Raw genomic sequence first — 27972 nt, forward strand, 5'->3', positions numbered from 1 at the left:
GTAGTCTCCTCCTCTCATGTGACTGATCATATGATTGTGACATCATCAAAGGTCCTTCAGTCTGTAGGAGCTGGAAAGGTATGGCTGAATTAGTGGTGAGGGGATGTGTTCTATTCATTGGTTAGACTTTGTATCTCTATAGATATGTAGTATGTGTAACAATGTATGTCTTCTGTATACAGTGTGTATGTATGTGTCTCCTGACAATGGCACCTGTAAAGGGGTGGGACACAATAGGCAGCATGGAGTGAGGTCATGGTACAGAATTTCCTATTATTACGGATGAGGAGAGAGCGGTGTAGCTTCAGAGAGGGGGTGAGGGGGCTGGGATGGAGTGAAAGCAGAGGTCACTGTGTTGGTACTAGTATTGCTCTATGTTCTGCCCACCAGGCTGACACCCTGCTGCAGCTGCCAAGATCGGAGACAACTGCAGTCCCGGGCATTTAACCCCTAATATGCTTCAATGGGTCTGTGGTCTGCATTTTGTGGCCAAGAATTTGACATGTTCCATACTTTGTGGAACAGATATAGGGTTGCGGAAGGCACATGGATCATCTATGTGCTTTCTGCGTCATATGTCTGTTCTGCAGAAATGCAGCGCATGTCATATACTTAGCTGCAAAATGTGGACCACGGATCCACTTAAGTTATCACTACTCACAGTGTTGGCTCGCTCCCTCTTTCACCTCGCTCACTACCCAGTTCAACTACTGCCCAGCTTACTACCCACCACTGTGTCAGTAATGAGTGGTGGTGAAAGAGGGAGACAGCTATCCGTGTGGGGGGGCGCGGGGAGCTAACCGTGTTGAGCTGGGACTAAGAAGTAGAGACCCAGAGTATTGGAACAGGATCAGCGGGAGCGAGTTTCTAAAAAATCCCTTTCCTGGCCAACTCATTTAACCCCATATGACCTATGATGGATATGGGTGGCCAGGGAATATATGGAGCAGGCTGACAAGGTGGATATGACTCCCAGGGCACTACGCGTTCTGTTCCCCAACTATGATACGTTGTTTAGTTGCGATCATTCTGGCCACCATTTCATCACTGGAGAAACATATTGCCCCTGGTTGTTTTAATCTAGGTTCAGGACATGTACTAGAACATTTCTCTGAGATTCAGAATTATCCTGTTGGACAGATTGTTCTGTGACTGAGACCAGGGAGAGTGTGAAGACTATGAGACTGAATGAGCTGTAATACGTGAGAAGCTTGTGCAGTCTTACAATGGTGTTATTCTATCATTGGATGCATACATCATGTATATACCGTTATACTGTGTTATGGACAGCTGTCTGGTAATACCTAGACCCCTCCATTGTCTCCAAGGACAAGCATTATAATTATCATATATATAATGATAATTATATCATTACGTATGAGATGTCTTACTGACTGGGAAGATTTATTAAATTGGTGTAATGTAGAACTGACTTAGTTGCCTATAGCAACCAATCAGATTCCATCTTTCATTTTTCAGAGCTCCTTTGGAAAATGAAAGGTAGAATTGAATTGGTTGCTATGAGCAACAAAGCCGTTTTCCTTTACACCAGTTTGATAAATCTCCCCAACCTGCTTTTAGATTAACTGTTTTCATGTAGGACCCTCTACCACTGACAAGATAATGGTCCTTTTCCCTACTGATCCACAATCCGTGGACCAGGACAAGAACACATTGGCTGAAAGGATATTAAAACTTACCATTGAAATCATCTACCTTGTGACTGGAGAGGTGAGTTATTATGGACATTATGACATCTGTCTTCACTATATCACTTATCTGTATTGATAAAGCAGGGACATGACCTCGGAGAGAGTGATTCTTGGACTTGTCACTATCCAGTCTGTTAGTAAAACAAACAGGAGGCCAGGGGCGTTGCTAGGGTCTCAAAAGATCCGGGGCACAAGCCCCAATAAATATGTCCCCCTTCCCCCCCGCACTATGCTGTACTTGCTATACAGCGGCACTTACCTGTCACATCCAGGGTCTCCAGGGGACGTCTCCTCTCTGTCATCATCTTCTCCACTTGGTCTGGACAACTTCTCTCAGCCGCCTCGTCTCTGCAGAGTGTGGCACACAGACATCTTAGCTTCCTCACTTTCTATCATTATCCCCCAACTGGAGTCCCCACAGTGTTATCCTGCTGCTTGCTGTGCCAAAACCTCACCCCCCCCCATACCCCCAAATACTATCCTAAAGAAACATTACTGCCCCCCATAGTAATAGTGCTCCTCATAGTCCCACCAATAGTAATTCCCTTCTAGAATGCCCTTGTTAGTAACACTGCCCAAACTGTGATAATGCTCCTCAACAATGCCCCCATTATTAGAAGAGCCCTCCCATATTAATAATACCCTCACAGAGTCCCCAGTAGAAATAAGGCCCCTATTGTTCCCCCAGTGGTAAAGCTCCCTACAGACCACTCAGTAGTAATAAGACCCCCATAGTGCGCTTAGTAAAAATAAGGCGGATCTATAAGACCCTCCTATAGAGCCCCCAGTAGTAATAAGACCGCCTATAATGTCCCCTGGATCTGCAGTGCCCCCTGCAGTTATAATCCTCCCTCCACCATACAGTCCCATGTAAATAACATCACCTCCTCCCCAGCCGCCTCCAACGCACAATCCCATGTAAACATCACCTCCTAAGGCTACTTTCACACTTGCGTTTGTGCAGATCTGTACTGTACTTGTACAGGACGGATCCGCACCGATATAATACAAACGAATGCATCCGTTCAGGACCGATCCGTTTGTATTAGATTTGAATTTCTAAGTCCCAATACGGATCCGTCCTGACTTACATTAAAAGTCAATGGGGGACGGATCCGTTTACGATTGCACCATTTTGTGTCAATGCAAAGAGATCCGTCCCTATTGACTTACATTTAAGTCAGGACGGATCAGTTTGGCTCCGCAAGGCAATGCGGACACAAAAACGCTGCTTGCAGCATTTTGGGGTCCACCTCCAAAATGGAACGGGGGGCCGTACGGAGCCGAAAGAATGCATTCTGAATGGATCCGCATCCATTCAGAATGCATTGGGGTTAAACTGATGCATTTGGGGCTGCTTGTGAGAGACCTGAAACGGATCTCACAAGCGGATCACCAAACGCAAGTATGAACGTAGCCTAAACCAGTGTTTCCCAACCAGTGTGCCTCCAGCTGTTGCAAAACTACAACTCCCAGCATGCCCGCACAGCCAAAGGCTGTCCAGGCATGCTGGGAGTTGTAGTTTTGCAACAGCTGGAGGCACACTGGTTGGGAAACACAGGCCTAAACATTAAGTCCCATGTACATAAACATCATTCCCCCCCCCACCATCCACTTTCCACATACAGTCCCATGTAAATAATATCACTCCCTCCCCAGCCACCTCAAGCACACAGTTCCATGTCAATAACAACACTCCCTTCAGCCCTAACATACATCCCAGTTAAATAACTACAACTCCCAGCATTGCTCTGCCTCTCCCTTCACTTACCTCTCCTGTACAGACATCAGCATTAGGCTCCTTCTCCTCTTCACTTCGGTCCAGTCCTGCACTGGTCACATGATGGTTACATCATCCAGATCATCCTATCACAGCCTGTTTTGCTGATCACATGACCTGTGATGTCACCAAAGGTCCGTCACCTCTTCCCAGTGTAAGATTCAATTGTATTGCCGTTCTGTGTACAGCAATACAGTTGTATCTAGCAGGCAGGCAGGACATTCGGGGCATGGGACAAAACATCCGGGGCCCAGGCCCCGAATGTTTTAACCTAGCAACGCCCCTGCAGGAGGCTGAGGGGTTCTGGGTATGTACTCTGTGGTGTCAACGTGTTCCTCTATATATAGGATTACACCATAGTAAGGAAGACATCTGAAAAATGTGGGACACCCAGGAGCCAACCACATTTACCAAGATGTGGCAGCAGGACCCAGAGCCTCATCAATGTGCCCCTAGCCCATTCAGTGATACATGAAAGAATGAATAATGAGAAGATCCTAGAAGTCACCTACAAGATCATTGAGCTGCTGACAGAAGAGGTGAGCTCTGCTGGGAACACTGGGAGATTAAATAGTAGCATCACAGGAGGTGCTGGATGATGTCTGTATCATTCTGTCAGGTTCCTATCAGATATCAGGACATTGCTGTCTATTTCTCCATGGAGGAGTGGGAGTATTTAGAAAGACACAAGGATCTCTACAATGATATCATGATTGAGAATCACCATCCCTCCTCTTTAGCAGGTAAGAGAGCTTCACAGATTGTAGGGGAGCTTTTAGGGTACCGTCAATTCACGTAAACTGTCACTGTGTGTGTTTGTTTGCTACAGATGGACCAAGTAAGAGAAACGCACCACAAAATTGTCCCAGTCCTATCTATCCACAGGATTTCCCACAGAACTATCAGGTAGATGGTGCTAAGATCTCACCAAATGCTATTTTTGACCAGAGAAATGTTGTGATTGTGTTAAGGAGGTTTTCCCACAAAAATATTCTCCATTTTCAAACCAGCATCTGGATCTAAATACTTTTGTAATTGCATGTAATTAAAATTTTACACGGAGAGACCTGCAGTAGAAAGGGCACCCCGCTGATAAAGGGCACACCCCTTTAACTGCCAGCCTGAAATAATTCCAGCAGAGCAGTTGGAGCAATGAATGGGGAGATCTCTGGACCTGTATGTGAGGTACCAGTTCTAGCTTTGTTAGAAGGAGATTGTCAAGTACTATATGATGCTTGAGTTAGATTTTTTACATTAATCATGGAACATTCCTTTGGATTTCAATATCAGTCCTGTTTACTTCAACGGTCTTCTTCTGAATTGTGCATTTATTATTTAACATTTTTATTTAGGGTCAAAATCTGACTAATACTGGAACCAACTCAATTGTAGAAGACATGTATGCAATGGGTGATCAGTTTTGTAAGGAGGACGAAGTTTCAACAGATATTATCCCAGGTAAGGTGTCCGGTAGTCAAAGGGTTAACACACTGTAAGGCAGGTCTATAGATTCTTTAGAACGTACCTAGAACACACATGTATAAATACAGCAAAATAAGGGATAAAATAATCATATCTTGTACTACTATCAAGAAAGGTGTCCAGGACCCTTTTCAAATGTTTTCAATTATTTAAAGGGGTTCCAGTTATTGATGCTGTATCCTCAGTATAGGTCATCAATATCAATTTCGGCACCTCCGCCGATCAACTGTTTATGGAGACCACAGCGCTTTGTTGAGTGCTGCAGTCTCTTCCTGGGAGAATGACGTCATGTGGACTAGGCACAGCTCAGTCCTATTCAAGTGAATACCAAGCACAGCTCCTATACAATGTACAGCGCTGAGCCTGGTAAGCTGGGAGGAGGCAGCGCCAACACCTGGGATCCCCACTGATCTGATATTAGGATAGGTCATCAATATCTGAATCTCGGAAAATCCATTTAACCTTGAAAACTTCTTTTGGCAGAAAGTTCCAGTGTCTCTCTGCACTTACAGTAAAGAAGCCCTGTTAATGCGAAAAAATATTATCAAACGTTCTCCCATGGCAAAGAGTTTGGGAAATACTGCTGTAGATGTATTGGATATCCCTTTATGGTGGTTACACCCCTAGTATCATTGGGTAGATCCTTGAACTGTCTTGATACATGCGTACATAGTCATTTAGATCATCCCTAAGGCTCTCTTTTAATCTTTCTTTTAGATCAGTGGGATCCCTACCAATCACAAGAACAGGGGCCCCATAATCAGTGAAACCCCCCTGAAATGAATGGAGTGGTTGGTCAGGCATGCGCGCAGCTGCTCCATACATTTCTATTGGCGTTCCAGAGACAGCCTATCGCTTTACTCAGATTTCTTCTGTAACCTCATAGAAATGAATGGAGCGGCTCATGCCAGACCGGCCACTCAGTTCGTTTTGGGGGCTCAATGGTTGTGAGGCCACCATTCTTGTGATTGGTGGGGTTCCCAGCTGTAAGATCCCCACCGATCTAATAGTTATTCTCTATCATTTAGATAGGGAATAAATTCATATAACCAGAACAATTCATTAAAGGGAATCTGTCACCAATCATTCTGAAGAAAAGGTACTTTTAATCAATTTTCAAATGAGAAGTTAAAGGGTTATACCCATCACATTGATGGCATATTGGTATGATATGTCATCAATGTCAGATAAGTGCAGGTCCCACCTCTGGGACCCCCATCTATCTGTAGGATAGGGCCCCTGAAGTGAAGGAGAGTGCACTGTGCATGTGTGGCATTTTCTCCATTCGCTGCCAAGGGACTTCTGAAAATAGTTGAGCGAGTGCACTCGGCTATTTTCGGAAGTCCCATTCAGGTTAGTGGAGAGCATGCTGCTCATGCACTGCCATCACTCCATACTTGTGTGTTGCACCCTCCTTCACTTTGGGGGGCCTGTCCTGGAGAGAGGAGCAGATTCCAGAGGTGGGACCAACACTTATTTGACATTGATAGAATATGCTAACAATATGCCATTGATGTCTGAGATGGGAATACCCCTTTAAGTGCATTGAGGGGGGAGACAAGGCACTCTGTGCACTCCTGCTCCTCCTGTTTCTTCTGCCAGTTCCTTTCCTATCCTTGATTGACAGGGCTAGGTTCCTTTATAGTCATACTACATACATATTTGTACATTTTAGTTTTTCTTCAGATGCTGTTATTGAAAGTGCTCAAGCTTGGTTTACTGGGTTCTTCAGTGTCTATAGTATGGCTCAGTGATATTGTGAAGGATATTGAAATGATTGCAAAATGTCAGCCTCTCCCAAAACTGTTTTAGTGTGACCATATATGTGTCCTGTAGTTTTCTTTTATTCTGAATCCAGATACCTTTCTTACTATTATTAGTGCACTTAAAAACCAACATCTATGTACTTTTCTTGCAGATGTATCTTTTAAAAGAAACACATCCAAAAGTTTTGCCAATCCACCTTATGCCAAGCATTCTCCAGAAGGAAATAATAACCTGTGGGAGAATCAGGTAGATGATCAGATTCCCCCTAATATATTGTATTAAGTAAAGCACAACTAAACTATCAGATAACGTTTCAGAATAAGCTGCCATGTTTTGTATACATTAGCGATAGCACTATATCTCACTGTTACATCTGACATTTTTGCAGTTTCCTCCTTTGCATGCTGCATCTCTACTTCTCAAACCTATAGCAACAGCTCAAAATAAGTATGTGTGCTACGCCAACATACTAGATTAGCAACACCAATAAACAAGCATAGCACAGCTAATAATGAATATACTTTATTTCAACAATAGACTAGATAAAAATACAAATATATACAGTGCAGCAGCGGAAAAAAAAACCACACAGGATATGTAGAGCAGTGTTTCCCAACCAGTGTGCCTCCAGCTGGTGCAAAACTACAACTCCCAGCATGCCCGCACAGCCAAAAGCTGTCCAGGCATGCTGGGAGTTGTAGTTTTTCAACAGCTGGAGGCACACTGGTTGGGAAACACTGATGTAGAGAATCAGTCTGGATAACATGATAGAAAATGTAATAAATGGATGGGTCATAAAAGGTACAAAAATCAATGTAGTTGACAAATACCCAAACAGGTATAAAGTGAAAAAAGTCCTGACCTCAGACCCATAAAACTCAACAACCTCTGCTCAAGCAATACAATTACAACGACCCTCACATAAGTCCACATACAATGAATATAATTGATTAATGAGCTTAAATAGAAAAGCCCAAAGTTTGAGGAGATAAATAAATAGCAATCCAAATTCATAAAAATGTATATAAATGACAACTACAAGATAACACCAAATAAAAAGGAGGGAGGGATATATATATATATATATATATATATATATATATACAGTACAGACCAAAAGTTTGGGCACACCTTCTCATTCAAAGAGTTTTCTTTATTTTCATGACTATGAAAATTGTAGATTCACACTGAAGGCATCAAAACTATGAATTAACACATGTGGAATTATATAAATAACAAAAAAGTGTGAAACAACTGAAAATATGTCATATTCTAGGTTCTTCAAAGTAGCCACCTTTTGCTTTGATTACTGCTTTGCACACTCTTGGAATTCTCTTGATGAGCTTCAAGAGGTAGTCACATGAAATGGTCTTACAACAGTCTTAAAGGAGTTCCCAGAGATGCTTAGCACTTGTTGGCCCTTTTGCCTTCACTCTGCGTTCCAGCTCACCCCAAACCATCTCGATTGGGTTCAGGTTCGGTGACTGTGGAGGCCAGGTCATCTGGCGCAGCACCACATCACTCTCCTTCATGGTCAAATAGCCCTTACACAGCCTGGAGGTGTGTTTGGGGTGATTGTCCTGTTGAAAAATAGGATGGAATAGCATGCCGCTGCAAGATGCTGTGGTAGCCATGCTGGTTCAGTATGCCTTCAATTTTGAATAAATCCCCAACAGTGTCACCAGCAAAGCACCCCCACACCATCACAACTCCTCCTCCATGCTTCACTGTGGGAACCAGGCATGTAGAGTACATCCGTTCACCTTTTCTGTGTCGCACAAAGACACGGTGGTTGGAACCAAAGATCTCAAATTTGGACTCGTCAGACCAAAGCACAGATTTCCACTGGTCTAATTCCATTCCTTGTGTTCTTTAGCCCAAACAGGTCTCTTCTGCTTGTTGCGTGTCCTCAGCAGTGGTTTCCTAGCAGATATTCTACCATGAAGGCCTGATTCACACAGTCTCCTCTTAACAGTTGTTCTAAAGATGTGTCTGCTGCTAGAACTCTGTGTGGCATTGACCTGGTCTCTAATCTGAGCTGCTGTTAACCTGCGATTTCTGAGGCTGGTGACCTGGATGAACTTATCCTCCGCAGCAGAGGTGACTCTTGGTCTTCCTTTCCTGGGGCGGTCCGCATGTGAGCCAGTTTCTTTGTAGCGCTTGATGGTTTTTGTGACTGCACTTGGGGACACTTTCAAAGTTTTCCCAATTTTTCGGACTGACCTTCATTTCGTAAAGTAATGATGGCCACTCGTTTACTTAGCTCCTTTTTTCTTGCCATAATACAAATTTTAACAGTCTATTCAGTAGGACTTTCAGCTATGTATCCACCTGACTTCTCCACAACGCAACTGATGGTCCCAACCCCATTTATAAGGCAAGAAATCCCACTTATTAAACCTGACAGGGCACACCTGTGAAGTGAAAACCATTTCAGGTGACTACCTCTTGAAGCTCATCAAGAGAATGCCAAGAGTGTGCAAAGCAGTAATCAAAGCAAAAGGTGGCTACTTTGAAGAACCTAGAATATGACATATTTTCAGTTGTTTCACACTTTTTTGTTATGTATATAATTCCACATGTGTTAATTCATAGTTTTGATGCCTTCAGTGTGAATCTACAATTTTCATAGTCATGAAAATAAATAAAACTCTTTGAATGAGAAGGTGTGTCCAAACTTTTGGTCTGTACTGTGTGTGTGTATATATATATATATATATATATATATATATATATATATATATATATATATATATATGTATCGAAAATAAGTGTTAGAGAGGGCTCACCTACTGATCAAGAACGGTATGGGTGCACCTACAAAGAAGATTCACCCAATCTTCAGAAAATTGTTGATATCGAAAATGGAAAAATAGTAGGGCACACCTTCACTCAGTTGCACATGGAGAGTTGATAAAACAATATATTTACTCAAGATAATTGTTATATACGGTGCTTATTTAAAATACATACTAAGTAATACATATAAAATGAATGCCAATGGAAAATAAAAAAAGCATAAAAACATAATACGGAATAGTACTAATGTTTCCCTGTATTGGCCAGTGCCTTGAGTCTATACAGGTTCTTCTAAAAAAAATTAGCATATTCTAATAAAGTTCATTATTTTCTGTAATGTACTGATAAACATTATACTTTCATATATTTTAGATTCATTACACACCAACTGAAGTAGTTTAAGCCTTTTATTGTTTTAATATTGATGATTTTGGCATACAGCTCATGAAAACCCAAAATTCCTATCTAAAAAAATTAGCATATCATGAAAAGGTTCTCTAAACAAGCTATTAACCTAATCATCTGAATCAACTAATTAACTCTAAACACCTGCAAAATATTCCTGAGGCTTTTAAAAACTCCCAGCCTGGTTCATTACTCAAAACCGCAATCATGGGTAAGACTGCCGACCTGACTGCTGTCCAGAAGGCCATCATTGACACCCTCAAGCAAGAGGGTAAGACACAGAAAGAAATTTCTGAACGAATAGGCTGTTCCCAGAGTGCTGTATCAAGGCACCTCAGTGGGAAGTCTGTGGGAAGGAAAAAGTGTGGCAGAAAACGCTGCACAACGAGAAGAGGTGACCAGACCCTGAGGAAGATTGTGGAGAAGGACCGATTCCAGACCTTGGGGGACCTGCGGAAGCAGTGGACTAAGTCTGGAGTAGAAACATCCAGAGCCACCGTGTACAGGCGTGTGCAGGAAATGGGCTACAGGTGCCGCATTCCCCAGGTCAAGCCACTTTTGAACCAGAAACAGCGGAAGAAGCGCCTGACCTGGGCTACAGAGAAGCAGCACTGGACTGTTGCTCAGTGGTCCAAAGTACTTTTTTTCGGATGAAAGCAAATTTTGCATGTCATTCGGAAATCAAGGTGCCAGAGTCTGGAGGAAGACTGGGGAGAGGGAAATGCCAAAATGCCTGAAGTCCAGTGTCAAGTACCCACAGTCAGTGATGGTCTGGGGTGCCATGTCAGCTGCTGGTGTTGGTCCACTGTGTTTTATCAAGGGCAGGGTCAATGCAGCTAGCTATCAGGAGATTTTGGAGCACTTCATGCTTCCATCTGCTGAAAAGCTTTATGGAGATGAAGATTTCATTTTTCAGCACGACCTGGCACCTGCTCACAGTGCCAAATGGTTTACTGACCATGGTATTACTGTGCTCAATTGGCCTGCCAACTCTCCTGACCTGAACCCCATAGAGAATCTGTGGGATATTGGGAAGAGAAAGTTGAGAGACGCAAGACCCAACACTCTGGATGAGCTTAAGGCCGCTATCGAAGCATCCTGGGCCTCCATAACACCTCAGCAGTGCCACAGGCTGATTGCTTCCATGCCACGCCGCATTGAAACAGTCATTTCTATAAAAGGATTCCCGACCAAGTATTGAGTGCATAACTGAACATAATTATTTGAAGGTTGACTTTTTTTGTATTAAAAACACTTTTCTTTTATTGGTCGGATGAAATATGCTAATTTTTTGAGATAGGAAATGTGGGTTTTCATGAGCTGTATGCCAAAATCATCAATATTAAAACAATAAAAGTCTTGAACTACTTCAGTTGGTGTGTAATGAATCTAAAATATATGAAAGTCTAATGTTTATCAGTACATTACAGAAAATAATGAACTTTATCACAATATGCTAATTTTTTTAGAAGGACCTGTATAAATAAATCATGTTAAGCTCTCTGGTGGGTTCACTAACCCAGCTGATATCCCAGTCAGCGATATTTGAATAATATAGAACAGTCTGGTACTCAGATAAAGTTCTCAGTATACTCACTTGTATTTGCTGGATAATAATCGCTTTATGTATTCAATATAATACCATCGGATATCGCTGCCAGCTTATATAATAATTCGGTACTGCTTTACTCACTGTTTAGTTGAGTTGTACCGGTTTTAATTGCGTCTCTCGTGGCGTCCCACGTGCTATGAAGTTGTTGCAGGCAGTGATCTGGTTACAATCTGGTTTCTAAGCGACTTGTCGGAGGCTTGTGTATGAGATTTGGGATCCTCGTAATCGTCTGTAGGCGTGCCGTACTAGTGGTTGCCTGATGCTATTCCTGCGCGGGTAGTTGGTTTCACTCAATGTCAGGTCTCACTAGAAAATGAAGATTTTCGGCTTTTCCTTTACGAATATGTTTACCGATCCCTCTCCTCTTACTTGACTTGAAGCGCTTCAATCCTCCGGTCCCGTACTTTATTTCATGGGGCTGTTGATCACCATACGCATTTCAGAGTGAACTTAGACTCCTTCCACTGTGGGGGATTAAAGCCTTGATAATAACTGTAAACCAAAGCATCCCGGACATTGTTTTCTTGTTGAAAGGTAAGGGAGGGTTTAGTAGGTAAGTATTGTTTCAATGTGGAGTCCATACACAGGATACTCCAATGTTTCTTCAAAACTAATAAAAAAAAATCAATATGACCCTAGTTGTATGTGGTGATGAAACGTACCATATTATTTTGAGGATTCTTTGTTGTTTTCGGCCGTTCCTGTAGAAGTGCATCCCTTCTTGACTGTTTAGCTCAAAAGTAACCCCTCTTCAATGAGGATTCGCTGTAACCTATTTCCCTAAATCTTTTAGTCAACTCCTGGGCTCGTGTTTCAAACAGGTCATCACGAGAACATATTCTCCTGAGCCGTAGGAATTGACCAATAGGGATGCCATCAATTAATTTCCTTGGGTGAGATGATTTTGCGTGTAGGGGACTATTGACAGGTAGGTTTTCGGTAAAGATTTGTATACACAGTCGTGGCCAAAAGTTTTGAGAATAACACAAATATTAGTTTTCACAAAGTTTGCTGCTAAACTGCTTTTAGATCTTTGTTTCAGTTGTTTCTGTGATGTAGTGAAATATAATTACGTGCACTTTATGTGTTTCAAAGGCTTTTATCGACAATTACATGACATTTATGCAAAGAGTCAGTATTTGCAGTGTTGGCCCTTCTTTTTCAGGACCTCTGCAATTCGACTGGGCATGCTCTCAATCAACTTCTGGGCCAATTCCTGACTGATAGCAACCCATTCTTTCATAATCACTTCTTGGAGTTTGTCAGAATTAGTGGGTTTTTGTTTGTCCACCCGCCTCTTGAGGATTGACCACAAGTTCTCAATGGGATTAAGATCTGGGGAGTTTCCAGGCCATGGACCCAAAATGTCAACGTTTTGGTCCCCGAGCCACTTAGTTATCACTTTTGCCTTATGGCACGGTGCTCCATCGTGCTGGAAAATGCATTGTTCTTCACCAAACTGTTGTTGGATTGTTGGAAGAAGTTGCTGTTGGAGGGTGTTTTGGTACCATTCTTTATTCATGGCTGTGTTTTGGGGCAAAATTGTGAGCGAGCCCACTCCCTTGGATGAGAAGCAAGCCCACACATGAATGGTCTCAGGATGCTTTACTGTTGGCATGACAGGACTGATGGTAGCGCTCACCATTTCTTCTCTAGACAAGCCTTTTTCCTGATGCCCCAAACAATCGGAAAGAGGCTTCATCGGAGAATATGACTTTGCCCCAGTCCTCAGCAATCCATTCACCATATTTTCTGCAGAAGATCAATCTGTCCCTGATGTTTTTTTTGGAGAGAAGTGGCTTCTTTGCTGCCCTTCTTGACACCAGGCCATCTTCCAAAAGTCTTCGCCTCACTGTGCGTGCAGATGCGCTCACACCTGCCTGCTGCTATTCCTGAGCAAGCTCAGCACTGGTGGCACTGTGATCCCGCAGCTGAATCCTCTTTAGGAGACGATCCTGGCGCTTGCTGGACTTTCTTGGACACCCTGAAGCCTTCTTAACAAGAATTGAACCTCTTTCCTTGAAGTTCTTGATGATCCTATAAATTGTTGATTGCACCTCAATCTTAGAAGCCACAATATCCTTGCCTGTGAAGCCATTTTTATGCAACGCAATGATGGCTGCATGCGTTTCTTTGCAGGTCACCATGGTTAACAATGGAAGAACAATGATTTCAAGGATCACCCTCCTTTTAACAGGTCAAGTCTGCCATTTTAACCCAATCAGCCTGACCTAATGATCTCCAGCCTCGTGCTCGTCAACATTCTCACCTGAGTTAACAAGCCGATTACTGAAATGACAGCAATGAAATGCAGTGGAAAGTTTTTTTGGGGATTAAGTTAATTTTCATGGCAAAGAAGGACTATGCAATTCATCTGATCACTCTTCATAACATTCTGGAGTATATGAAAATTGCTATTATAAAAACTTAAGCAGCAACTTTTCCAATATTTATGTAATTCTCAAAACTTTTGGCCATGACCGTACAGTTGCAAGAAAAAGTATGTGAACCCTTTGGAATGATATGGATTTCTGTACAAATTTGTCATAAAATGTGATCTGATCTTCATCTAAGTCACAACAATAGACAATCACAGTCTGCTTAAACTAATAACACACAAAGAATTAAATGTTACTATGTTTTTATTGAACACACTGTGACGGTAGTAGAAAATATCCCCGTCAAGCATTCCCTTCTTCCCATAAAAGAAAATCATCCAATATTCCACGAGTAGGAATATCCCTGGAATCGCCGAATAATCCACACATGAGTCAACTTAATGCTGGAACCACGAGACTGACTTTACTGGCGCACAGAACTCACAATTTATGCAGCATAAAACTCCTCCTCTGGGCCAGACTAGATAATTGAGTTTTAACAATACACACAGCTCAATTGTCTGCTGGCCAGAACATTTACAACTTTTAACACTTTTCAGAAAAGTACTTTCCATCCCACATACAAACATAATTTCAACCTCCCTGTTCGGTACCTGAATACATTCATTCTTGACATTGGGAACCGAACAATATAGACCTTAAAATAGCAGGGAGAGAATTAAACTGAAGCATATAGGCAATTGCATCAAAGTCCTTCACAATGGCCCCCCTTTTTCTCCCTGCTCCGGCAACTCGGTTGGACCTTTCCTGATCCAGTAGGGTTGACGGGTTCAGAGCTTTTAGTCCGAGGTTAAATCCGTTTGGCGTGACAATCCATCGGCATTCCCGTTTTGCTTGCCTGGGCGATAATGAATCGTAAAGTCATAGGGCTGTAAGGCCAAGCTCCAGCGTAGCAAACGGGCGTTGTCCCCTGAAACCCGGTTAAGCCACACCAAGGGGTTGTGATCGGTGATGAGAGTGAACGCCCGGCCATAAAGGTAAGGTGTAAGCTTTTTGAGTGCCCACACCAAGGCCAAACACTCTTTTTCAATGGTGGCATAGCTGACCTCCCTTGGCAACAGCTTCCGACTCAGGTATGCCACCGGGTGCTCACCTCCATCCTCCCCGATCTGGCTTAGTACTGCCCCCAGTCCAAACATTGAAGCGTCCGTGTGGACAATAAATCTTTTGTTAGGATCTGGGGTAACCAACACCGGAGCATTAACCAGAGCAGTCTTTAGTGCTTGGAAAGCCACCTCGCATTCCGGGGACCACAGGACTTGTCGGGGTAGCTTCTTTTTGGTCAAGTCGGTCAGGGGTTTGGCCAGGGCGCTATAGTCGGGTACAAAGCGTCTGTAATAGCCGGCTGTGCCTAAGAAAGCCATGACTTGTGTCTTGGTGTGGGGAGTGGGCCAATTGGCAACGGCCTCGATCTTAGCCGGCTCCGGCCGTTGCTTACCACATCCTACTCGGTGGCCCAAATATTGCACCTCCGCCATACCCAAGTGACATTTGTCGGGTTTCAGGGTCAGCCCGGCCCCCCTGATCCTATCTAATACTACCCCTATGTGCTCTAGGTGCGCTTCCCAGGTATCGCTGTGGATGGCGATGTCATCCAGGTAAGCGCATGCAAAGCTCTGGAGACCCCCAAGTAACTGATCCACCATCCGTTGGAAGGTGGCCGGGGCGTTCTTCATCCCGAACGGCATAACCCGGAATTGGTATAGGCCGAACGGGGTGATGAAGGCCGACTTGGGAATGGCATCTTCTGCTAGGGGAATCTGCCAATATCCCTTGCATAGGTCTATTGTGGTCAGATACTTCCCTGCAGAGATACGGTCAAGCAGCTCGTCCATCCGTGGCATCGGATAGGCGTCCGTAACTGTCTTGTCATTGAGGCGCCGGTAATCTACACAGAAGCGGGTTGTCCCATCCTTCTTTGGCACTAACACTACCGGCGAGGCCCAAGGACTTTCTGAGGGCTCGATTACGCCTAGCCAAAGCATCTCATCTATTTCCTTCCGCATCCCTTCCCGGACTGCTTCGGGGATACGGTAAGGGGGCTGTCTCAGGGGTGCCTGTCCTGGAGTCTCTACCTTGTGTATGGCTAGGAGTGTGTATCCAGGCTCCTGAGAGAATGTGGCCTGTTTTGTTTCTAGTAAGCGGACAGCTTGAGCCCGCTCTTGCGGCTCCAGCTGTTCACCTAGCTGGACTTTCTTTATCTGGGTCATCCCTTCGTTACTGCCCAATAGGTCGGGAAGGGGTAGGGTTTCTGTGTCTTCTCCTGCTGGTGCACAGATAGCGGCTACCTCCTCTGCCCGTTCCTTATAGGCCTTGAGCATGTTGATGTGAAAAGTTCGTTTCACATCTTCATCCTCGCAGCTGGCTATCGTGTAGGTCGGGTCGCATATTTGTCCTATAACTTTATAGGGGCCCTGCCAGGCGGCCTGGAGCTTGTCTGTTCGGACCGGTCTTAATACCATGACCTTTTGGCCTATCTGAAAGCTCCGGTGCCTAGCCCGTCGGTCATACCATACCCTCTGGCGCTGCTGGGCCGCCCGGAGGTTCTCTCGCACTGTCTGGGCTAATTCCTCCATGCGGTCCCTCAGCTCCAGGACATAAGGTACATAGAGAAGTTCGAAGGGTGAGAATCCGGTCGATTCCTGCGGCACCTCTCGGTAGGCAAAGAGAAGGTGTGGCAGGAATCGCTCCCAATCCTTGTATGCCCCCGTGAACGACTTCAACATTTGCTTTAGCGTTCCGTTGAAGCGCTCGCACAGGCCGTTAGTCTGGGGATGGTATGGGGAGCTAGTCAGGGATTTAACTCCACAGGTTTTAAATATCTGCTGGGTTACCTCGGCTGTGAATTGGGTACCTTGGTCGGACAGAACCTCCTTGGGAAAGCCTACTCGGGAAAATACTTTAACTAGGGCCTCTGCTACGGTCTCAGCCTGTATGTTAGAGAGAGCTACCGCTTCGGGGTAACGGGTGGCGTAGTCTACTATGGTGAGTATATACCGCTTGCCGGAACGGCTAGGTTGGGCCAGGGGCCCTATAATGTCCACGGCTACCCTTGTGAACGGTTCTTCAATAATGGGCATGGAAACTAGTTTAGCCTTTGGGTGGTCTCCCTTTTTACCTATACGTTGGCATACCTCGCACGTTTGACAATACGCCCTGACGTCGTCGGATACCCCAGGCCAGAAGAAGTTCTGGGTTACCCGATACCCTGTCTTGCGTATTCCCAAATGGCCTGCCAAGGGTACGTCGTGCCCAATCCTCAATTAGTCCTGCCGGTATTTCCGGGGAACTACCAGGTGGCGTTTTTGCTTAGACCCTGGTGCATTACCCCGGGTCTCGGTGAGCCTGTACAAGCGGCCGTTCTCCCAGATAAATTGCTCCTTCTCTAATCCCCCTTGGCCCCTCCTGGCTTTCTCTCGATACTTTCTGAGGGAAGGGTCTCCGGTCACCTCCCGCCCAAAGTCCTCTGGGGTGTCCCAGGGTAGGGGTTCTACAGTCAAGGGTAGGTTGGGTTGGCTTACCTGGGTCTCAGTAGGAAGTGGATGGCTCTCGGCAGCACGACTTTGTGCTCTGGTGGTTACTGCGTGGGCCTCCTGAGCGGGGGTAGAGGCGAACGCCGAAGTCAGGGGGCCAATGTCGTTGCCCAAGATGACTTCAGAAGGTAAGTCTTTCATGACGCCCACATGAACATTGCCAGCTCCCGCCCCCCAGTCTAGGTGTACCTGTGCAGTAGGGATACGGTATACTGCCCCCCCTGCCACTCTCACAGCAATTGATTTCCCCGGTTTCTCTGATGCCTTAATAAGGTGTCTTTGTACCAACGTGATGGTTGCCCCACTGTCTCTCAATCCCCGGGCGGTTTTTCCGTTAACCATGACCAGCTGACAAGGGTGTTTCCTGTTGTCCGTAATAACAGATTGTACCATGAGGGCTTCGTAAAGGGTGCCCAATGGTTCTTCCTGACCCAGTTCCTGGGGATCCCAAGCCGAGTCTACACAATGGGCTGCTGCTGGGGGGCGGTACCCAGGTCGAGACCAATTTGACCTGGTGTTGTTGTCCATGGGGCAATTCTGCTTGTAGTGACCCAGCTGTTTGCACCGGAAGCAGCGTTGTTCATTGTCCTCCTGGCGTGGATAGCGAGGGCTAGATGTCACCGGTCTGTTAGGAGGTTGGTATCTAGCGGCGGGTGGGTATGAGGGCACCGTTGGTCGTGGAGGTTGTACCTGTGGTGTGACCGGGTTCGTCTTGCGAGTATCCGCATATTCATCCGCCAACTTAGCGGCCTCTGGTAGAGTCATGGGCCGGCGATCTCTCACCCAGTCTTTGACATCCGTCTGGATGTGATCGTAAAATTGTTCCCGGAGCATTAGTTGCAAAATGTCCTCTGCGGTGGTGGCCTGGCTGCTGTTGACCCAGTTAGAGGCCGACAGGGATAACTGGCATGCCCATTCCACGTAAGAGTCTTTCGCGGTTTTGCGTGAGTCCCTGAATTTTTGTCGGTAGGACTCCGGGGTTACTGCATAACGAGCCAGGAGCACTTCTTTAACCCTGGCGTAGCTATGGATCTCCTGCTCTGGCACGGTCCGGAAAGCATCAGAAGCTTTGCCTGACAGTTTGCCTGCCAATATTGCGACCCACTCTCCTCTATCTATTCGGTGCAGGTTACATTGTCGCTCAAAATCTGCCAGGTAATTATCAATTTCACAGTCTTTTTCATCAAAAGCTTTAAAAGCGCTAAACGGAATCTTCCTTGTGTCTGCTGTACTGTACTCACTGTTTGGAGAATGTGCGGCTCCTTGTTGGACTGCTGCCAGTTTTACCTGTAGCTCTGCGTCTCTTATTTGTTTAGCCTCCTCCGCTAACAGGTTCATCACTTTCAGCACCACATCCGCCGTTGGGTTCGGACCGAACCATGCTAGCTTCTCTCTCATTGCCTTGTTGGCTGGTGATTCCTCCTCCGGAATCACTGGTGTCCCCATCTCTTGTACTGCTGGCGTTGCTGCAACCAAGTTCTCCTGGTCTAGCTCCATTAATTCTGCTATAATGACCCGCTTGGTTTTGTTGCTAGCAATCCTTTCACGGACTTCCAGTAGTTCTTTCAGTATATTTCTTTTAAGCAGGGCGTACCAGCCTTCCATTCACTGTTCCCAGTGTCTGCTTGGAATCCTGGTGTAAAGGAACGTAGAAGGGAAAATCCCGCTGCTGCCAACCAGTTGTGACGGTAGTAGAAAATATCCCCGTCAAGCATTCCCTTCTCCCCATAAAAGAAAATCATCCAATATTCCACGAGTAGGAATATCCCTGGAATCGCCGAATAATCCACACATGAGTCAACTTAATGCTGGAACCACGAGACTGACTTTACTGGCGCACAGAACTCACAATTTATGCAGCATAAAACTCCTCCTCTGGGCCAGACTAGATAATTGAGTTTTAACAATACACACAGCTCAATTGTCTGCTGGCCAGAACATTTACAACTTTTAACACTTTTCAGAAAAGTACTTTCATCCCACATACAAACATAATTTCAACCTCCCTGTTCGGTACCTGAATACATTCATTCTTGACATTGGGAACCGAACAATATAGACCTTAAAATAGCAGGGAGAGAATTAAACTGAAGCATATAGGCAATTGCATCAAAGTCCTTCACACACACCATGTAAACATTCATAGTGCAGGTGGAAAAAGTATGCGAACCCTTGGATTTAATAACTGGTTGAAGCTCCTTTGGCAGCAATAACTTCAACCAAACGTTTCCTGTAGTTGCTGATCAGACGTGCACAACGGTCAGGAGTAATTCTTGACCATTCCTATTTACAGAACTGTTTCAGTGCATCAATATTCATGGGATGTCTGGTGTGAATCGCTTTCTTGAGGTCATGCCACAGCATCTCAATCGGGTTGAGGTCAGGACTCTGACTAGGCCACTCCAGAAGGCGTATTTTCTTCTGTTTAAGCCATTCTGTTGTTGATTTACTTCTATGCTTTGGGTCGTTGTCCTGTTGCAACACCCATCTTCTGTTGAACTTCAGCTAATGGCCTTAAGTTCTCCTGCAAAATGTCTTGATAAACTTGGGAATTCATTTTTCCTTCGATGATAGCAATCCGTCCAGGCCCGGATGCAGCAAAGGAGCCCCAAACCATGATGCCCCCATCACACTTCACAGTTGGGATGAGGTTTTGATGTTGGTGTGCTGTGCCTCTTTTTCTCCACACATAGTGTTGTGTGTTTCTTCCAAACAACTCCACTTTGGTTTCATCTGTCCACAGAATATTTTGCCAGTACTGCTGTGGAACATCCAGGTGCTCTTGTGCAAACTGTAAACGTGCAGCAATGGTTTTTTTTTTTGGGACAGCAGTGGCTTCCTCTGTGGTATCCTCCCATGAAATCCATTCTTGTTTAGTGTTTTACGTATCGTAGATTCGCTAACAGGGATGTTAGCATATGCCAGATACTTTTGTCTGTGTATATTTTTTTTTCACTTTTCACTCTTCTCACGTGTGTTTTGTCTTCATTTTACACATATATGTACATGTATTTTTAAATATATATATATATATATATATATATTTATTTATTTTCTTCATTTTTCATACACCTTTTTGTTTTCCGCGCTGTATGGCTCAGGCGGCGCGATGACGTCATCGCGCCGTCTGCACCGGCCTCTGATAGGCTGCAGGCACTGTGTGGGTCACTGTGTTTTACCCACTCTGTAGCTGGGAGTGGCTATGACACATACAAGCCCAGCCTTGTGTAATTGGATGAGGGGCAGTTCTTGCCCTGAGAGGGAGAAAATCTGGCAGAATCTTGGCTTTGCCAGTTTCAAATTAAAAAAAAAAGTCCATATTTATAATCAGGACAATTTTATGGATCATCTGATACCAAATATGACTGGAAGATAATACAGGGTGCCTGAGAACCGTTGTACCTCAGAGCGTGAATTTCCAATTGACTTGTGGATTTCCTGGAAGGTGTGTTACAACAACCTAAACATTTTCTGAAGAGATGTTCATTTCGTATTTTCCTAACCCAAGAAATATAATGGAAATATTGGAAAATTATGAAGTCTATGGATTGGAGGTGACCTTAAGGTCATCTTCCTTCTTGTACCAACCAGCTGTGTGATAAGGATCTGTCCTTATCTTTTGAAGGTCTGACCAGGCTTAAGAAGTGTGAAAACTCATGCTGTGTTGGGGCCGCTCAGACTAGAGAGAAGGTCCGTTTATGAGGTTTTGATAGATGTATAACCTGACAGGGGTTCAGTAGGAATCTTTGGCCAGGGTTTGCTAATTAACCTCTGCTCTGTGAGCTGTAACGGAAAGTTTTAACTCTTTGTGTGCAGGAGAGGGCTCTGGTAATTGTGATTTTAGAACATGATGAATTCGCGTATTTCCAAGATCGCGAAGCGTCACACTCATATAGCTATATAAACAGAAAAATAAAAAGGTTATGGCTCTGGGAAGGCAGGAAGTAAAAAACAAAAAAAAAATGAAAATCGCTGAGTCCTTAAGCTGTTAATATTCGTGTCTCAATCAGTGTGGGGGGAAACTCCACACCGAACGGAAGGGGAACAGTAACTGGGCCTGGAAACTAGGGAAGAAACGGGTCACATTCTAAACAACCCTAATCCGGGCCCTAACTTCCTATCAATATGAATAGACCTTGAAGGTAGGAATATTCATATGCTGGATACCTAGGCCCTTATATCCCTATAAGGCCCTGGAATGAGGTTAGGACCAGAGACAACCCATTCCTCCCCAGATGGACGAATGGAAGTCTCTGTCCAAGGCCCAGATACAAATAACAGGGAATATAACAAACACAAAACAATAAGAAAAGACAAGACTTATCTGAAAGTAGAAAACTGGCAACTCCAGAAGCACCACAGGGTACAACCGACCAGCTAGTTAGAAGGCAGGAAGAAAATCTATAAACTGCACCTCCAAGAGTGAGAAGCGGCTACTTATGGAAAAGGCAAATCACCAACAAGCAACACCTGAAGCAAGGGGTGTGGCATTCACCAAAACACAGACACAATAAGATCAACAGTAAACTTGTCAATTTAACCGACGAGTTGCCAGTCTCTCTGATCTCCTGGTACCTGCCACGGGAACGTCCGTGACATTTGGCTTTGCTTAGTTTCTTCAGCTGTCCCCTGAATTGTATGTCATTTGCTTCACCTTTGAATCAGGAAAAAGATCTGACCAACATTAAAGTTGAAGTTATTGTAGGAGAAGAACAGATGTATGCGTGGGATCATCAGTCGTGTGAGGGGGACGAGGTTCGTCTAGGTATTTCCTCAGGTGAGTAGTAACCACTAAGGTTTAGGTTTAACTAAAAGAGCATAATACAAACAAAACAATATTCAAATAAAATAATATATAAATCGTGATTTAATTACATTGGGTTAAAGTTTTTCAGTTAGGTTAGGGCTACATTGCGATTTTTGAAGCATCACTGATTGATTCACCTGCAGTCTACCATATTGCATACAAAAATGAAAATCCAGTTTAGGGCATTATATATGGGACGTGCACTACGTGTTACTGTACATGCTGTCCAAAATATACTACTACCTGTGCCTTAGAGCTCATAAACACAAACATATTTTCTTTCCATGTCCGTTTTGTGTTTTTTTTGCGGCCGTATGCGGAACCATTCACTTCACTGAGTCCGCAAAAAAGTTGGAAATCACATTCCTTTTCCTTATGTCCACATGGCTATTCCTCAAAAAAAGATAGAACATGTCCTATTCTTGCCCATTTTGTTGACAAGGATAGGCATTGTTACAATGGTTCCGCAAAAAAAACCTGATGCAATATGGATGTCACATAGACATCATCTGTAATTTTTGCGGATCCGTGTTTTGCAGACCACAAAATACATACGATCATGTGCATGAGCCCTTAATCAGCCAAAACAGCTTAACATATGCATCATTAAAGAGGTTTCCAGGGAATAGATATTAATGGGCTATCCTTAGGATAGGTCATCAGTATCAGCACTCCCACCGATCAGCTGTTTTGGGCAGCCAGCAGTGGAGGAAACTATACAGTGGACAGAAGGCTCCGTAATGTAGCTCAGCTCCAGTTCACTTTTCCCATTCTCTGTATAATTTCCGATGTCGGCTGCTGCCTGAAACTGCTATTTGTTGGTAGTGGCCATTACCATGTAAGTACCCTATGGAGAATGTAGGTGGTAAGGCTGGTTTGGTTGAAAGCAGAGGGAGTAGTATATTATGGAGAGAATGTAGCACATGCTGCACATCCCATACCTAATTCCCTAAATGGGGTTTTAGTTTGACTAAACCCTCCATGTCTTAAAAAATAAAGGAAAAACGGGCTTGGATTGCAATAATAAGGAATCTAGTAGAAAATGACACACTCTGAACTTACTAGTGTTTACAGGGGCTATAGCCACTATATGGAGCATGAGTGTGGGGAGATATTTACTTAAATTTCTACAGCTGGAACAGGAGTTTGATTTCTGCTGGTGTTCTCAATATCCCATCTGAATTTAGTAATGCTACATTCACATTTTTTTTCTCCACTAAAAACGTTTTCATGAATAGAAACCGAATGGATCTCATGATAGAGAAATGGGACTTGTTAGGCTCTGTTCCTGTCAGTTATGTGCCGAATTACGGCACTTCCGTAATTATCATTTTTTCTGCTGCTATAATGGAGAAGAAGAACAGAAATAAATAGCACTGATGCGAAAAAAGCCTTAGGAGGATAGTTTGTTGGAAAACAAATATACACTGAATAAAAACATAAAGGCAACACTTTCGGTTTTGCTCTCATTTTGCATGAGCTAAACTCAAAGATCGGAAACATTTTCTACATACACAAGAGACCCATTACTCTCAAATATTGTTCACAAATCTGTCTAAATCTGTGTTAGTGAGCACTTCTCCTTTGCCGAGATAATCCATCCCAACTCACAGGTGTGGCATATCAAGTTGCTGATTAGACAGCATGAATATTGCACAGGTGTGCCTTAGACTTCCCACAATAAAAGGTCACCCTAAAATGTGCAGTTTGATTACACAGCACAATGCCACAGATGTCGAAACGTTTGAGGGAGCGTGCAATTGACATGCTGACTGCAGGAATGTCTACCAGAGCTGTTGCCCATGCAATGAATGTTCATTTCTCTACCATAAGCAGTCTCCAAAGGCATTTCAGAGAATTTGGCAGTACTTCCACCCGGCCTCACAACCGCAGACCACGTGTAACCACACCAGCCCAGGACCTCCACATCCAGCATGTTCACCTCCATGATCATCTGAGACCAGCCACCCGGACAGCTGCAGCAACAATCGGTTTTCATAACCAAAGAATTTCTGCACAAACTGTCAGAAACCGTCTCAGGAAAGCTCATCTACATGCTCTTCATCCTCATTGGGGTCTGGACCTGACTGCAGTTCGTCGTCGTAACTGACTTGAGTGGGCAAATGCTCACGTTCGATGGTGTCTGGCATGTTGGAGAGGCATTCTGTTCACAGAGGAGTCCCGGTTTTCACTGTGCAGAGCAGATGGCAGACAGCGTGTGTGGCGTCGTGTGGGTGAGCGGTTTGCTGACGTCAACGTTGTGGATCGAGTGGCCCATAGTGGCGGTGGGGTTATGGTATAGGCAGGGGTATGTTATGGACAGACAATGAACACAGGTGCATTTTATTAATGGCATTTTGAATGCACCGAGATACCGTGACGAGATTCTGAGGCCCATTGTTGTGCCATTCATCCACGACCATCACCTAATGTTGCAGCATGATAATGCACGGCCCCATATTGCAAGGATCTGTACACAATTCCTGGAGGCTGAAAACATCCCAGTTCTTGCATGGCCAGCATACTCACCGGACATGTCACCCATTGAGCATGTTTGGGATGCTCTGTATCGGCGTATACGACAGCGTGTTCCAGTTCCTGACAATATTCTGCAACTTCGCACAGCTATTGAAGAGGAGTGGACCAACAATTCCACAGACCACAATCAAAAACCTGATCAACTCTATGCGACGGAGATGTGTTGCACTGCGTGAGGTAAATGGTGGCCACACCAGATACTGACTGGTTTTCTGATTTCCCCCCCCTTCCCCATTAAGGCAAAACTGTGCACTTTTCAGAGTGTTCATTTATTGTGGGCAGTCTAAGGTCTGCAATATTGATGCTGTCTAATCAGCACCTTGATATGCCACACCTGTGAGGTGGGATGGAATATCTCGGCAAAGGAGAAGTGCTCACTGACAAAGATTTAGACAGATTTGTGAACAATATGTGAGAGTAATGGGTATTTTGTGTATGTGGAAAATGTTTCAGATCTTTGAGTTCAGCTCATGCAAAATGGGAGCAAAACCGAAAGTGTTGCGTTTATATGTAGTACAGTTTCAAGAAAAAGTAAGTGAACCATTTGGAATTATCAACATTTTTGCATCGATTAATAATGTTTCATGGTTATATATGTCGTAATTACAGACAAACCAAATACATATAAACCAATAACACACACAGTTGTACTTTCATGTCTATTATTGAGCACATTGAGTAAACACACACAGTGCAATTTAACAGATGCTTTGCCCAATAAATAAAGGCACACAAAGCCTTTATTCTGATACAGGTGTACTTTTCAAGAAAAGTTGAGAACTATTGCTTGATGTAAACAACTTTCAGAAAATGTGTCTTAGGGCTCATGCACACAATCATATGGCTGTGGTGCCCGTATTGCGGACCACAAACAGCGAGTCCGCAATATACGGGCACCAGTCGTGTGCACTCCGTATAACGGATGCGGACCCATTGACTTGAATGGTCCGCAAGATACGGAGCGGTGAGGATAGGAAGCCAATGAAAGCTATACGAAGAGCTTCCGTGGGATTTCAGTCCGAGCCTCCGCACCGCAAAAAAACAGAACAGAACACAATTAATTCTAAGGTGTAGAATGTAAGGCCAGCTGGGTGATGTAACAAGATAATCACACCAAGAGCACAAGTAAATCAACTAAAGAACAGTTGAAAAAGATTTCTGTTTTTTAATCACCAAGTCTGAACCCTGACCTTAACCCTATTGAGATGCTGTGGCGCTATGGAGATGAATGCTGCTAAACAGATAACTAACTACAAGTTCCTAAATTCAAGGGTTCACTTTTCCTTCCTGCACTAGACAAACTCCAGTGTGCTAAAAAAAAAACATGATTGGTACAACTGTTTGTGTAGTAATTGTTAATTTACTTTTTCCTAGACCTTTATGTCTCAGGTAAATGTTCATTTAGAAGATGATCCAGCGAAATGTGCATTTTTTATATGAATCCATCCTGTTTAAAGAGAACCTGAACAGACTGACATCATTTTGTGGAAAAATAAACCTGTGGATTTAATAAACCTTGTAATTTACATTTAAATATCTGCTCTTTCTGAACACAAGACGGCCCATTCAGCTATTATCAGTGATTGATAGCATTCTATGTGTAAGTGTGTATACAGAGATAGCGGTCAGTCACTGATAAGATGGCCATGTACAACTGAGCTCAGTAAAAGAAGAAACTTAAATGTATAATTTATATTTTTTGATGAATTTTTCCCCCACAAAACTCCCTTCCTATTCTGCCTGCAGATTGCACTGCATTTCGTGGTGACAAGTCCAGAAATAGTCTGCCAGAGAAGTAAATGTAGTACACTAGACTCACTTTTAGATTGGTCATTAACCTTAGTAGGAGAATTTGTGTATGGGTTCTGTGGAAAAGGAGGTCATGTGCTAATGTAATTAAGCTTTTGTGGAACCCAGTTATATTCTGACCAGCTGTCATATGAATATTCTGTAGAGAAAACATATAAGAAGGGGTTAAAAAGGGGGGCATTGATATTGACATCTGCCAGATGTGTAGCATACATGCTCCCTACCTAGACACATGAAGACCCAAATGTTAAATGTTAAAAAAAATAGAATATAATTATTTTTTCCCCCAACAGATGACTACGCCAGCATGTGGGAGAGTCACTTACTTAAATATCCAGATTGTAAGGTAGAAGAAAACCATATTACAAAAGACACTCATGAAAAACACTTCATTACTTCAAATATGTCCTCAGTTCTTTACAGCGAAAATCTACCATCTGATCATTACAGTCATGAGGATCCTTCTCCTGGGTTATTTGAGATTTCACAAAGTGCAGACCACAAAGAGGGTAAAATATTCCCATGTCCAGAATGTGGGAAACATTTTAAAAAACAGTCTAATCTATCCATGCACAGGAGAATTCATAGTAACGAGAGGCCTTTTTTATGTTCAGATTGTGGGAAATGTTTCACGCAGAAATCAGATCTTGTTATACACCAGAGAATTCACACAGGAGAGAAGCCATTTCCATGTTCAGAATGTGGGAAATGTTTTACCCAAAAATCAGCTCTTCTAGAACACCAGAGAATTCACACAGGGGAGAAACCATATTCATGCTCGGAATGCGGCAAATGTTTTACCCAGAAATCAGTTCTTGTCAAACATCAAAGAACTCATACAGGAGAAAGGCCATTTTTGTGTTTTATTTGTGGGAAAAGTTTCACCCAGAAGTCAATACTTGTTCAGCATCAAAGAACTCATACAGGAGAAAGGCCATTTTCATGTTCGGAGTGTGGGAAATGTTTCAACAATAAGTATGGTCTTATTATCCATGAGAGAACTCATACAGGGGAAAAGCCATTTTCATGTTCTGAATGTGGAAAAAGTTTCAAAAAGAAATCTAATCTTAATAAACATGAACAAATTCACAGACATGAGAAGCCATTTTCATGCTCACATTGTGGGAAATGTTTCACAGAGAAATCACAACTTAATAAACATCTAAGAACTCACACAGGAGAGAAGCCATTTTCATGTTCAGAATGTGGAAAATGTTTTACCCAGAACTCACATCTTAGGAACCATCACAGGGTTCATACTGGGTATAATTATCTTCAAAAACTCTGACTTTACACAAATTGTTAAAGAATATTATAATAAAGAGTATA

General features: G+C 43.7%; 1 protein-coding gene across 3 annotated transcripts; it reads left to right on the forward strand.

Annotated features, from left to right (window-relative positions):
• LOC122939796 (oocyte zinc finger protein XlCOF8.4-like) lies at positions 1 to 27972 on the forward strand. 3 transcript variants are annotated; one of them, XM_044295937.1, is made up of 9 exons: positions 1 to 78; positions 1601 to 1731; positions 3840 to 4031; positions 4112 to 4235; positions 4322 to 4398; positions 4845 to 4950; positions 6893 to 6987; positions 22155 to 22266; positions 26937 to 27972. In XM_044295937.1, the coding sequence occupies exons 2-9, from the start codon at positions 1624 to 1626 to the stop codon at positions 27929 to 27931; spliced, it is 1809 nt and encodes a 602-aa protein (XP_044151872.1). In that variant the 5' UTR covers positions 1 to 78; positions 1601 to 1623; the 3' UTR covers positions 27932 to 27972. The 3 variants fall into 3 exon arrangements, with proteins under 3 accessions (XP_044151872.1, XP_044151874.1, XP_044151873.1); XM_044295939.1 differs by having other exon boundaries at positions 26209 to 26942; XM_044295938.1 differs by having other exon boundaries at positions 73 to 95.

Source organism: Bufo gargarizans, chromosome 6 (genome assembly GCF_014858855.1).
Source record: "Bufo gargarizans isolate SCDJY-AF-19 chromosome 6, ASM1485885v1, whole genome shotgun sequence".
Classification (NCBI taxonomy): Eukaryota; Metazoa; Chordata; class Amphibia; order Anura; family Bufonidae; genus Bufo; species Bufo gargarizans.